This window comes from Saimiri boliviensis, chromosome 18 (assembly GCF_048565385.1).
Source record: "Saimiri boliviensis isolate mSaiBol1 chromosome 18, mSaiBol1.pri, whole genome shotgun sequence".
In the NCBI taxonomy this organism is placed as follows: Eukaryota; Metazoa; Chordata; class Mammalia; order Primates; family Cebidae; genus Saimiri; species Saimiri boliviensis.
The window spans coordinates 4404993-4418758 of record NC_133466.1 but is presented as its reverse complement, the minus strand read 5'-3'; the positions used below and the strand labels follow the sequence as shown (position 1 = coordinate 4418758).

At 53.8% G+C, this 13766-nt stretch overlaps 1 protein-coding gene across 9 annotated transcripts in view; it reads right to left on the bottom strand.

The window, feature by feature from the left end:
* Positions 1-13766, bottom strand: part of PRDM15 (PR/SET domain 15) — a 79099-nt gene that overhangs the window by 48505 nt on the left and 16828 nt on the right. For 7 of the 9 annotated variants that reach the window (XM_039480551.2, XM_039480552.2, XM_074389233.1 and 4 more), the window contains exons 2-5: positions 10718-10763; positions 9978-10071; positions 7618-7771; positions 4826-5078 (exon numbers count right to left, since the gene is read on the bottom strand). In XM_039480551.2, the coding sequence (XP_039336485.2) occupies positions 4826-5078; positions 7618-7771; positions 9978-10071; positions 10718-10754 (538 nt within the window). In that variant the 5' untranslated portion in view covers positions 10755-10763. Of the gene's footprint in view, positions 1-4825; positions 5079-7617; positions 7772-9977; positions 10072-10717; positions 10764-12290; positions 13764-13766 lie in introns of those variants that run through there. The other 2 variants (XM_074389236.1, XM_074389235.1) reach the window with 2 other exon arrangements.

Below are 13766 nucleotides of genomic sequence, written 5' to 3'. Positions count from 1 at the left end.
AATCAATCGTAATGTGAGCTCAAGAAAAAGATAAGGCCAGGCACAGTGATCCATGCCTAGAATCCCAGCACTCTGGGAGGTGGGAGGATTGCTTGCATACACAAGTTCAAGACCAGCCTAGGCAACATAGTGAAACCCATCTCTACTAAAAATAAAAATTAAAACAAAATAGCGGGGTGGCACACACCTGTAGTCCCAGCTACTAGGGAGACTGAGGTGGGAGGATCACTTGAGCCAGGCACGTGGCTGCAGTGAGCCATGATCGTGCCACTGCACTCCAGCCTGGGCGACAATGTCTAAAAACAAAAAAGAAAAAAGAAAAAGAAAAAGAGCTAACTAGAAAAGTAAACCCACTACCAGAAAAAAAAAAATAAATAAATAAGTAACTTTTAAAGGGATGTGTCACTGCTCCTTCAGTACAAAACCAAACTTTTCTCTGTATTTAGAAGACAGAGATAGTAGATCTGATATCAGAGATAGTAGATCTCCACTGATCTGCAAATTGACTGATTTCTATACAAAGATGCACGTTTGGAGCAAATGAAAGAAGAAACAGAATTAAGTCAATAAGTCTTAAGAGCTCTGCCGCTCACCAAGAAAGACTGGGCCACCACACCGAGTGATTTACAGGAAGACGGTTCCTGGGTTCACCGGCTGCCAGTACGGTTCTAGGAGCACATCCATGGCCCTGGAGGCCACTCACATCACTCTGCCTACACCCACTGGGCCAGAGGTGTGACAATGTCTCAAAAGGCTCCTGTCCTCCCACCATGAAGCAGCATCCTCTCCCAGAGGCCGCGGTGCTGAACAGGAGTGGCATTACAGTGACCCCAGGAACTCCTGGCCTTCGCAGTCTAAACGGTGGGAGCCATACAAGGGGCCAGCTTCCTGGATGCTTCTGGCCTCTCTTCGAAGGTCCTGTCGTCTATCAAGATACTCACTTTTGAGACGCGGGCACTGTGGGGCTCCAGTGCATAGCTCAGCCGGGTAAGGTGCGACCACCACTCAGACTCTGCTTGGACCTGGGTGCACTGGGTGGGCAAGGCTTTAGAAGCACTCCTGTGCCTGGAGAGGGACTCCCGGGGGCTCAGGGAGGAGGGGCTCCAGGGAAGAAGGAGCCAGGTGGGTGGCAGAGGGTGAGAGGCAGTGTGTGTTGGGGGAGGGGGTGCTGACATGGCTGCTGGGTTGCTGTTTGAACAGCCAGCAGGTGGACCCAGGGGAAGTCCACCAGGGCGGCCGGCGCCACTTTGAAGACCAAGCTGGAGCTCAACAGGGGCTCTCTAGGGAAGGGAAGGCAAGGAGGAACCCAACCACCCAGTGGGTGGAGAGGAACCGTGATGTTCACTACTTCTCTAGAAATAACTGCTTGCCATCCGTCCCGGAACACAAGTGACCATCCTAAAAAGCATTTCTGAAATCTAAGAGTAACTAAGTTGTTTATTTATTCCCCCATTAAAAACCTTGTTTAGGTTTACGCTGTGCTCAGGTGATCATACTTCCCATTCATGCAGACCATCCTGGTAGAATGATTAAAAGTCCCTTTTGCTCTCAGAGGTTTTAGGGAGGAATGGAAATTACCCTAGAAACTCCAGAATCAGTAGGTGACTCTACGCAACAGCACAGTCCCAGGCTGACTTCAGTTAAATCTATTGTTTCAAACTTAGCTCCAGACTGAAGGGTCTCCAGCAGGTAAAATGAGTACAAAACACCTGTAGTTCCAATAAGAGGGGACAGCATTTGCTTTGACCTTAGCCTTGAGAGTGGTGAGGGCATCACCATGGACAGAAACTGACCGGGGGTAATGGCCAAGGCCAGCATCTCAGAGGCCACCCCCAGCGTGGCTGCAGTCTGGGCTGGCCGTGGGCACACACGCTGCCAGCTGCCTAGGCCTTCAGGAATTCCAGACACAGGTCCCGACGATCAGTTACTTGGGCTCTGCTTGGAGAGCCCAGACTCGCAAGACTTGGAAATGGCCCCTTACCCAACAGGTGCTGCCACAGGGGCCTCTCTGATGCCGGGCCAGGCCAGGCCAGATATCTGGTTTTGGCAAAGCCAAGAGGGTGGGGCTCGGAGCAGCTGGGTGAAGAGCAGTGGGTTTCTGCAAGTTCTTTTGTCCCTTTCACTCTTAAGGAACTCCCCACAAAGCCACAGTCTTTTTCTGCAAACATATCTGTGAAGGATGTGAAGCCCCAGTACACTTAGCTGCCTTTACCATCCTGGCGGAAGAGGACGCTGCCACCCCTGCGGGCCCTGCAGAGAGCTGCCCTGCCTGGCTCCCTGCTGACACTCCCCGGCAGCGTCCCCAGTGGCTCCTCTCCACCCAGCCCTCACAGGGCCCATAATGGGTTCAACAGTGGCTCCCCGAAATTCACACCCACCTACAGCCCTTAAGAGAGGATCCTTGCAGATGGCATCAAGTTAAGGTGAGGTCATGCTGGATTGGGGAAGCCTAAATCCAATGACTGGTGGCCTTATGTAGAGAGGACACAGAGACATGGGGAGAAGACAGGCAGAGACTGGAGGGACGCAGCCACAAGCCAAGGGACACAAAAGCCAGCTGTGCCGGCCGCCACCAGAGGCTGCGGAGAGGCCCGGGACAGAGTCTCCCTCCAGGTGTCCAGAAGGAGCCAGCCCTGCTGCCACCTTGATCCTGGATGTCTGGACTCCACCACTGTGGGAGGGCACATTTCTGACCTGAAAGCCACTGGGGTTGGTGGTGGTTTACGAGGGCAGCACAGGGCCGGGACACTCCCATGCGGTGCTGGGACACTCCCATGCAACACTGGGACACTCTCCCGAGACACTCCCATGCGGCCCAGGGACACTCACTCACAGCCCATTGCAGACTCCTCCCTCACTCCACTTTATCTGCCCACCTGGGATTAGGGACAACCAGGTGCATTTTACAAAGCCTCAATCATACTGACCAACAGGACAGATAAAAACCTTCCAAATCTGTGAAGAATCTTACACTATGGAGCTACTAATATTTTGGATTACGCTGCATTTATAAACAAGGAAACAAGGGTCACATGAGAATCAGGTCATTTGGCTAGGGGGTGAGGAGAGTCAATATTTATTTCTCCCCCTTGAGCAAGAATCTTCATGGCAACCACTGACCATGTGTGCTCCTGGGTAGTGTTAGCTTCTGCCATATGAAATTGATGTTTTGCAGGTCAGAAGACATCAAATATCAGGAAGTTCATATGGTTTCTTCAGGTTTTATGAGGAGGATCTATGCCAAAAAGATCCACAACACGGATGAGAAAGATTTAAAGTTCAACAAGCCCGCTTGGTGGGGAAAGCGGTGTTCCGACCCCAGGTCAGCAGGACAGGCGCTGTGATTTGCTTTTCCAAAGGAATGCTAGATTTGGGCAGATCACTCACATACGTCCACTAGGGCTTTCTTTGAACATGCACACATATGCACACATACACACACACACAGATACGCACCTGTATGTGCACACACACAGATACGCACATGCACACACACACACACATGCACATGCGCACACACATACGCACATGCATGCACACACACAGATACGCACATGCGCACACACAAATACGCACATGCGCACACACATATGCACCTGCATGCACACACACATACGCACATGTGAGCACACACATACGCACATGCATGCACACATACAGATGTGCACATGTGTGCACACATATGCACATGCATGCACACACATACACACATGTGCGCACACACATACGCACATGCATGCACACACAGATGCGCACATGCGCATGTACACAGATATGCACATGTGCACACAGATACACACGTGTGTGCACACAGACACACACATGCGCATGCACACACCCAGATATGCACACGCACACACACACATACACGCGCGTGCACACAGATACGTACATGTACGCACACACACCCAGATATGCACATGCGCACGCACGCACACAGATATGCACTCGCACACACAGATACACACACGTGTTTGCACACAGATACTGACATGCACACACACAGATACACACAAACACACACACACAGAGATACGCACATGCCCGCACACACACCCACAGATACTCCCATGCATGCACGCACACACTCCCCTGAAATCTGGGAGGAGGCCACTGCACGGGGAACAGCAGTGCTGGAGCCAGAGGACAGGGACCAATCCTGATTTCTTCATCTACTTCACTGTGACCTGGGCTCAGTTCCTTCACCTCTCTGTGCTCTGTCTCCTCTGTCCAGAGACAGGGTGAGTACCCCCGCCTCACGGGATCAGGAGGATGAGTCACAGGATGTAGCCCCAAGGGCAGAGCTCAGCAGTTATGCACCACACAGCAACGTTTCAGTCAACGACAGTGGTCCCTGAAGATCTAATGCAGTACTTTTCCTGTATTCCCTGGTCTATGTTTACACGGACAAATACCATGTGTTAAGGGGCCCACTGCATGCAGGACAGGCACATGCTGGACAGGCTGGCAGCCTAGAACAGCAGGCGACACCGCACGGGCTGGGTGCGTAGCAGGCCACGCCATCAAGGTGCAAGGGTGCGCTCTACGGCGCTCCAATAACAAAGACATCGCCCCAGGACACACTTCTCAGAATGCATCTCTGCCTGACTGTGTCAGCTTGTGTTACATCTGCATGCCCAGACTCACCAAGGATGTTTAACAAGCAGAAGGACAGACCTGACTCTCTGCCCCTACTCTCTGCCTCCCAGCAGCTGGCCCCACACAACCCACCTCATCAGCGTGGGGTCAGCACACAGCCAGGGGGCCATAACCCCTCAGGGAGGCACGAGGGAAGGCGGGCCCGGGACCAGGGGCCACCACGTACCGTGGGCGCTGGAGCAGGCCTGCTTCAGCATGGGCTTGTCCATCTTCTTGGCGTAGAAGGCCGCGTACCACACCCGCAGCTCGGTGCCCGGGGGGATGTCCCTGGAGGTGGTGAAGTACACGTCGCTGCCGTGCTGGTAGGCCGTCAGGTTCTGGTGCTCGGCCTCCGCCGCCGGCCGCACCAGCATCATCCAGTTGCAGTCATCCTCGTTGGAGGTATCGAAGCACACAGGGTGTCCGTCCTTCTGGAACACCTGGGGGTGAGTCGGCCCACGAAGAAGCCCGGGAAATGGCAGATGACCCATCTGCGTGTCAGCGTGTGGGGGGTGGTGCTGAGGAACCCATCTACACAGTGCCACGCCAGAGGCCAGAAGGGCTCCGGGACAGGATGCTGAGGTGGGAGGGTCGCAGGGAGACCATGTGGCTTCAACAGGTCAGATTAGTCACAGGCAAAAGGAAGCAGCAGACACAGCCAATGGGTCCATGTGTCACTGGGACACCTGAGTGTGACTCACGGCCCAAGTGCAGAACGCAAGTTCTAATCAGGTTCTAGTGGGCACGGGGACATCGAGGTTCTAGCCCTGGAGCGGATGGGCTTTGAGTGGATACCTGAGCTCTGCTCCTAGTCCAGGTGTCATGGGGACAGACGGCCCACTGGGAACTGGGACACTGAGTTCTACTCCCAGCTCTGCCACAGGCATGCTGGGTTCCTCAGGCTTGACCAGCTGCCTCCCTGGCTATAAAGCAGCACTATTTCTTTTCTTTTTTTTTTTGAGACAGAGTTTTGCTCTTGTTACCCAGGCTGGAGTGCAATGGCGCAATCTTGGCTCACGGCAACCTCCGCCTCCTGGGTTCAAGCAATTCTCCTGCCTCAGCCTCCCCAGCAGCTGAGGCTACAGGCGTGCGCCACCATGCCCAGCTAATTTTTTTGGTGTGTTTTTGGTAGAGACGGGGTTTCACCATATTGACCAGTATGGTCTCGATCTCTTGACCTCGTGATCCACCCGCCTCGGCCTCCCAAAGTGCTGGGATTACAGGCGTGATTCTTTATGGATTAAATGCAGGCAGGCAGTAGGGAGAGAAATTTAAATATTTTGAAGTTCAGATCAACCACCCGAGTATAGGAGGGTTTTGTTCCTTATTTTCTGAATGCCATGATATCTTCCTCACTGTGGGAGGACAGCTCTCCCCTCTCCTAAGCTTTTCCCAGAGAGGCCTCTCTAAGGACAGAGCCCTTGGAAGTGAGAGGCAGGGGTGGGGGACAACCACCCACTTAATGACCCCCAGTTGCTGAGGAAGGGGTGCTCCCAGCAGGCAGCACCCTCGCTCTGGTGGGCATACAGGAGCTCTGGTGGGCATACGCTGGAGCGTGCACTGAGAACAACCCAGTGCCAGGCGGTGACCTTCAGAATCGAGTATCGGAAAAGACCACCAAATGAGCACACTAGTCTTCTTTAAAGGGGCCTGGCCCCAATCACGCACCCACACCAGCTGTGTGCATCAGCCAGACGGGTGCCGCAAAGGACAGGCAGAGAGCCGACGGCCTTTCAGAGGCTGCTTTAGGCACTGCTACGTATTTCTTCAACTTGAAACTTTCCTTCTTTCCCTTCCTTCCTTCTCCTGCCTCCCTCCCTTCTTTCTTTCTCTTTGTAAACAAATAAAGTCTCTTTCCCTTTTTGCTGAAATCTGCCTTCCAAGATCAGTTTTCAAAGGACTTCCAAAAACCCAAGCTTGTTGACGTCCACTGCCTATCTAAAACAAGCGGATCCCTTTTGAGGGTCTCTAAGAGAAGTCTGCTGACTAGCAACCCGTTCCTCCTTCGTTTATTTCACAGATATTTCTGAAGACTGGCTGGCTTGGGTAAGACAGTGAGAGCAGGCATGGGAGCAGTAAAAACCCGCCTCGCCTGGCCTCACAGGCCTTCCAGAGGGCTCATATTTAAAGTATTCCTGTCTTACCATTTACATACATTTCAGTTTTCTTAAACTCACATAAAAGTAGACAACCACTGTCTTCTCTCAGTGTGACGGGCTTTTTAGAGCTGCCAAACTTTGTGTTACGCCCAGCATCTCACCACTGCCTCAACAAACACCTTCCCTTTGAAAGAGCTTTGCAAACTACCAAACACTGTGCACAGGCGTGGAAACAACTAGAGTGACGCAGCCCCACTAGACGCGGCCTCATAAAGCCTGTGACAGCAACAGAAGGTGCGGGACAGCTGGAGTCGCATTCGGGGTTTCTCCTGCATATGTTTTAAACACACTCTGTAATGTTTTGCAAAACTGAAAATTACAAAATACGGCCAGGCGCAGTGGCTCACGCCTGTAATCCCAGCACTTTGGAAGGCCGAGGCAGGTGGATCACCTGAGGTCAGGAGTTTGAGACCTGCCTGGGCAACAGAGTAAAACCCTGTCTCTACTAAAAATACAAAAATTAGCGGGGCATGGTGGCACCTGTAATCCCAGCTACCCAGGACGCTGAGGCAGGAAAATCGATTGAACCAGGAAGGCAGAGGTTGCAGTGAGCTGAGATCGTGCCACTGCACTCCAGCCTGGGCAACAAGAGCAAAACTCCATCTCAAAAGAAAAAAGAAAACGACAAAATACTAACTTAATATTGATGCCCTTGTAATATAAAAACAAACACTTTCTTGGAAACTAAGCAGACCTACAATATTGAGAGCTGTTTTCAAGGCTTTTCTAAATCATGGAAACTCAGTCATCCTTGTCCCCATTCCCGCACAGGGAGGCCATCGACACCAGCTCCTCAGCTCCCGTTTGGCAACGGCCTTACCTTCAGGGGAAACGCGGACTCCTTTTCCCATTTGGCAACCCTCCTGGACTCAAAGGGACCAAACTGTGTCCGCTTGACGAGCTGAGTGACGGCGAACACCCCCTCGGCTCCGTCTTCCAGTCGTCTGATCTCCAAGTTGGGAGGAAGAGATGACCTGGAAATGGAATGAAACGAGGCTCGGAAGAGAGCACTCAGACCAGGGACCTACGTGTTAAGATAACCTAAGAGCTCGCTCCCACTGACCGCCAGGGGTCTTCTGAAATGGAATTCTCCAGGTGATAAAGTAGACGGCTTCCAGGCCAGGTGCGGTGGGAGGATCGCATAAGACCAGGAGTTTGAGACCAGCCCAGCCAACATGGTAAAACCCCGTCTCTACAAAAAGTACAAAAAATTAGCCGGGCATGGTGGTGCGCGCCTGTAGTCCCAGCTATTCTGGAGGCTGAGGCGGGAGGATCACGTGAGCCCAGGAGTTTGAGGCTGCAGTGAGCTGAGACTGGGCCACCACACTGCAGCCTGAGTGACAGCGCAGGACCCTATCTCAAAGAAAAAAAAAACGAAACAAAACGCAGGAGCCTTCCTAATAGTGCCGAATGAGGACTGAGGCTGAGGTTGTGAAGACGCCCTCGGGCTGTGGCAACGGAGCCGTAATCTTGTGGCCTTAGCTACACGCGGCCGACCACAAGGCCCTGGTGAGATTCACCCAGAGCATGCCACGGTGGGGCTGTTCACTGAAGGGCGGGTTTAACTCCCCGTGGGAAAGGCAGTGCCAACAGGTGCTTCCCTGGCGGGGCTGCTATGAGACAGAACAGGGTCAGACTGGTGTGGGGTCCAGCGATGGAGGGCAGACCACAGGGAACATGCTGCTGAGGAGCTGCGTGGAGAGCACCCGAGAAAGACGCCAGTGCCACGGGCGTCCTAAATACCAAAAAGGGTTTCCAGCCAAGTGGAGCGGGTCAGTTTCACAGAGGATGTGACCTCTTAAACTGAAGTGGAAGAATGTCAGGGACGGGGTCTGGGAAGGAAGGTACAGGAGCCAGGACGAGCCCAGGACATGTCCAGGACAGAGGCGGGCATGGGGTGCCTGGCGCACGGGCCCCTGGGACAGAGGCAGGCATGGGGTGCCCGGCGCACGGGCCCCTCAGACAGAGGAGGGCATGGCGTGTCCGGCGCACAGGTCCCTCGGACAGAGGAGGGCATGGGGTGTCCGGCGCACAGGTCCCTCGGACAGAGGCGGGCATGGGGTGCCCGGCACACGGGCCCCTCGGACAGAGATGGGCATGGGGTGCCCAGCGCACAGGCCCCTCGGAGAGAGTAGGGCATTGTATGCCCAGCGCACAGGCCCCTCGGACAGAGGCGGGCATGGGGTGCCCAGTGCACAGGCCCCTCGGCGAGAGGCAGGCATGGGGTGCCCAGCACACAGGCCCCTCAGGGTGGGCAGGAGGCCACTGAGACAAGGATCCAGCACAGGGTCTGACTTCAGGACCAGGGGTTCCAGCTGAATATTCGTGGGCGACAGGCAGCCCCTGAGGCTCCAGGGAAGAGGGGGTGGATGCGCTCTCTACTTGAGGCCAAAACATTAATCTCTTTGTTTTGAGTCACACTAAGAAAAAAATAAACGAACGGTGTTGAGGACAGTTGGGAGGCTCCTGGAAACAGTCCTGAAGAGATGGCGACCACCTTTGCAGCAGCAACACACACCAGGTACTGCCACCTACAACGCCACGGCCACCGCGCGGGAGTCAGCATTCTCTCCCCTTTAGAGGCCACCGAGGAATGGAGTGCGCCTTGTCCAAGCCCATCTGCCCTGGACTGCCCTGGGCACAGCCTCCCGCGGGTGAGGGTGGAACGGCAGGGCAGCTGCTGCCCACTGAGCCAACAGGCCTGCACGGGCTGCTTCCAGAAGCTGCTGGGGGTCAGCCCTGTCCCTGTCCTCATGACCCCGCATGCCCTCCCGCCTGAGTGTGCACGTGTCCGCTGGCAGGCCAAGACCTGGAATGCACAGAAGCCGACGAGCAGACCTCAGCTTGGCCGCTGGTGCTCGGCACACCGACCCCTTTGGCCAGTCCACTCTCCTGCAGCCTCCACATTGAGTCAGGAACAGCCGGGCTCCCAAGAACCCTGAAGCGGATCAAAGAAACTCACTCTGGAGCTGTGAAGCAAGGGTTCTGGTGCATCCCAGCAGAGAGGCTGCTCAGTTCACGGTGGGAGGGAAATCGCTGGCACTCACTTGGAGTGCCTCGTTCTCCCTCGTGTTCCTTCCTCCCTGTCTGCAGACACAAAGTCTGCTACGCTCCTGCGGAGTCACAGCTGGCATAATGACAGGCCCGGGACCATGGAAGCAGCTCACGGCGGTCACTCACCTTGCCCTGCTTAACACAAAGGAGTCTTTGACCATGACCACTGGGCCCAGCTCGGGACATTCGGAGTCGTGGTACTGGCTGCAGTCTTCACACCCTGCAAGCAGACATCCGGGCATCAGAGTACCCAGGGAGGGAGACACCCAAAGAACACAAAGCTGGGAAATGGGGACCCGGGCCCCGTGAGGGTGACCTAGAGTCAAAGACGCATGCCGACACTGTAAAGACAAGCAAGGGAGGGGGCATTGGATGGCACGAGGCCTGTGTCCCCAAGGCCTCCATCAACACACACACACATGAGGAGTGCAAACGCAGGACACACGCCCAGGGAACGCTCCAGCCCCACCACACACCTCAAATCAAGCACGGTCACCCCACGGTGACGCAAAGCAAGACCCTCCCCAAAGAATGAGCACAAGTGAAAACAGCCAGCGTTAACAGGTTCACGATAAATCTGACGCGATTCCCTCCTGCTCAGCCCTGGATTACTTTTCTGGACCATGTACTGCCCCCTGCAATGTGCCCTCCGCCAGCAGTTCTGAGAAAGGTGATCCTGTTAAAACCACACCCCTATAGTGCACTGCGCATGAAATAAATCGTGTTTCACAGGGAAACTGTAAATCCATAGTTTTTCTATATTATAAAAACCAAATGTGGATGTGGCTTTCCCCAGACAGCAAGTGCCATGCCCGTGTGGTGCCATGACACAGGGTTGGTCTCGGACAGGTCCGTGGGTCACTTACAGATGAACATGATCTCTTCACTCCCATCTTCGGCCATCGCTGACACCTGTCAGGACACAAGAGAGTCTCATTAATGACAAGCTCATACCAAAATAATTGTGTTGTTTTTTTTTTCTTTGAGATTGAGCTCCCTCCGTCACCCAGGCTGGAGTGCAGTGGAACAGTCTCGGCTCATTGCAACCTCTGCCTCCCAAGTTCAAGGGATTCTCCTGCCTTAGCCTCCCAGCTAGCTGGGACTCCAGGTGCCCGCCACTATACCCAGCTAATTTTTGTATTTTTAGGAGAGACAGGGTTTTACCATATTGGGCAAGCTCGTCTCGAACTCCTGGCCTCCAGTGATTCACCTGCCTGGGCCTCCGGAGGTGCTGGCATTACAGATGTGAGCCACTGTGCCCAGCCTCTTACCAAAATAATGCTTAAGACAACTCATACCAAGGCCGCCTTCAGCTAGTGTAGGGCAACTACGTGGTGCTTTACCGAGAGCACAGAGTGAGGTCTCCTCTTATTACGGGATAGGGCTGGGGTCACTGAAACACCTTCTCACCTCAAATAATATTATTTTTAATAAAAGCAATGGATTTGAGTGGCCTCATAAACTCAGACTTTCATCTTTTCCTATTAGCCATCAATTTCCATTTTTAAAACAAATATATCAGCTTTTTTGCCGACAGGGTCTTGCTCTGCCTCCCAGGCTGGAGTGCAGTGGTGTGATCACGGCTCACTACAGCCTCTGCCTGCTGGGCTCAAGCAACCCTCCTGCCTCAGCCTCCCAAGTAGCTGGGTCTATGGGTGCAGGCCACTACACCCCGCTAACGTTTTGTAGAGACAGGGTGTCACTATAGCTCCAGCTGGTCCCAAACCTCTGGGCTCAATCGATCCTCCAACCTCAGTCTTCCAAAGTGCTGGGATTATAGCACAAGCCATCGTGCCCACCTATGTCACCATTTTAAAAAGCCAGCTGTCACTTTTTTTCCCCTTACTCACTGAGCCGTGACTTCCTCAAGGGCAGGTATGTCTAATGCAACCTTTTCTCTTCAGCTCCTACCATATGCCTGGTGCCCCATACACTCATTTCTCTGGGGACTAAATCAACATGTGGCATCGTGGAGGACTCTCGTGCTCCCACATAAACTCCAGCAATTATCAGATCCAGCAATTCTATTTCCTATCCATCCTTGAGGTTCACCTCCAGAAACACTTGCACATTGGGTAGATGAGCTCAAACTGACCATCCCAACCACACACACATATTCACAGGGTGATCTAGACGTTATTCATTCTGGGACTTCACATTCCTGGGCTGTAAAATGGAAATAAAAACACCCACCGCATGCAGTTTGGGGGAACGTAAAGTGAGATACACACAGTATGTATCATTCCTCCTCTGCCCACCCCCATCCCCAACTGTGCCCACCGGCACTTCCTTCCTGCATCCTGCTTCTCTGATGCCCGCTGCTGGGTGGTTTAGGAAAGCGTGCACGCTGCCACTTCCTGAATGCTGATTCCAACACACTCTCCACCCAACTCATCCCCCGGGGCTTGCAGGGTGAAAAGCGGACCATGCAAAGCCTACCTGGAAATTCAGTCACTGAGCATGCGTGTGTGAGAGCAGCGTGGGGTGGAAAACTTCAAGTTAGGAGAGTGAGTTAGCTATAAGGAAGTGAGGCAGAGGAGACAGAGTGCCAATTTGCCCTTAAGACGCCAGAGATAACCAGGGTGAAATTTCCTCCGCAAACAGCAGTGTATCTTCTCTTCCTGGGAGCGCACATTTACACTCAAAGGCGTCTCGTGCAGCCCTGGCAAGTCTCACTCAGTTTCACAGCAGCATTCTGCCTCACCTGCCGCCGTTCCTGTGGGTAAACACCTCTGCGTGAATAGGGACCAGTCTGGGATGGGGTTCAGTTGGGCCGTGAGCGGGAGATGAATAGGAACAAAGGGCAGAAGAAACGCTGGGTCGGATGGGGGGGGCACGCTTTCATGAGTTCCTGCTGTGCTACAGGAGGTCTAGGACCCGTGTGCCCCCTGCAGGAACCCTCGACACTCACAGTCCGGAGCTCGGGCAATGGGAACGGCAGACCTTAAGAGGCGACCCACACTGTGGTCAGATCACCGCAGAATACAGAGTCCCAACAAAGTGACTGGAATCGGAGTGGGAGGACGGAGGGAAGTCATCGTGGCCTTGCTTACCAGGAGGCCTGGATGAAACCCCTGAGGCCTGGCCTGGCCGCCTCTCCCGGGAGCAGACCCTGCCTCTGGCCTGCACCTCTCACAGACTGCCCACACCTCCAGGTGCCTTCAAAGAAGGTCCCCTCTGAGTGGAGCTGCTGGGAGAGGAAACCCAGAAAAGAGGGGCGGGGGAAGCAGGAGAGCGGGGTTTCAGCCTCCTGTGCTCACTCTGATTGTATGTAAACAACTGAGTCCTGGCAATAAGGGTCCTGATTAGCAGCATCTGGTCCCCAAAATGTGGCCTCTCTAAAACCACTCCTCAAGGGCCAGTATCAGAGACCACAGCCACCCTGGGCTGCAGATCAGGCCTGAGTCATGGAGCATCTTCAAAGTCTGCTGTCTTGGCAAAAATCCCTTTAACACTCAGAAAGTGTCTTTATAGAGGGGAAGTGTGGTCTCCAGACATCTAAAGCACTCAAGACATCCCAGAGTAAGGCACTCAGGAAGTACTGTTTCAGGAAAAAGGAGAGGAAAAAAGAACTCGAAGTTCAAGATACCAGCCAGGCGTGGAGCTGTAATCCCAGCACTTTGAGAGGCAGGGGCAGGTGGATCACTTCAGGTCAGGAGTTCAAGAACTGCCTGGACAACATGGTGAAACCCCATCTCTACTAAAAGTACAAAAACAAGCCGAGCATGGTGGCGTGTGCCCATAATCCCAGCTACGTGGAAGGCTGAGGCAGGAGAATCGCATGAAACCAGGAGGCGGAGGTTGCAGTGAGCTGAAATTGTGCCGCTGCACTCCAGCCTGGGCAACAAAGTGAGACTGCATCTCAAAAACAAAAGTGCAAGATCCCCTAGCTTAACCACCAGTCCTGGGAAGACT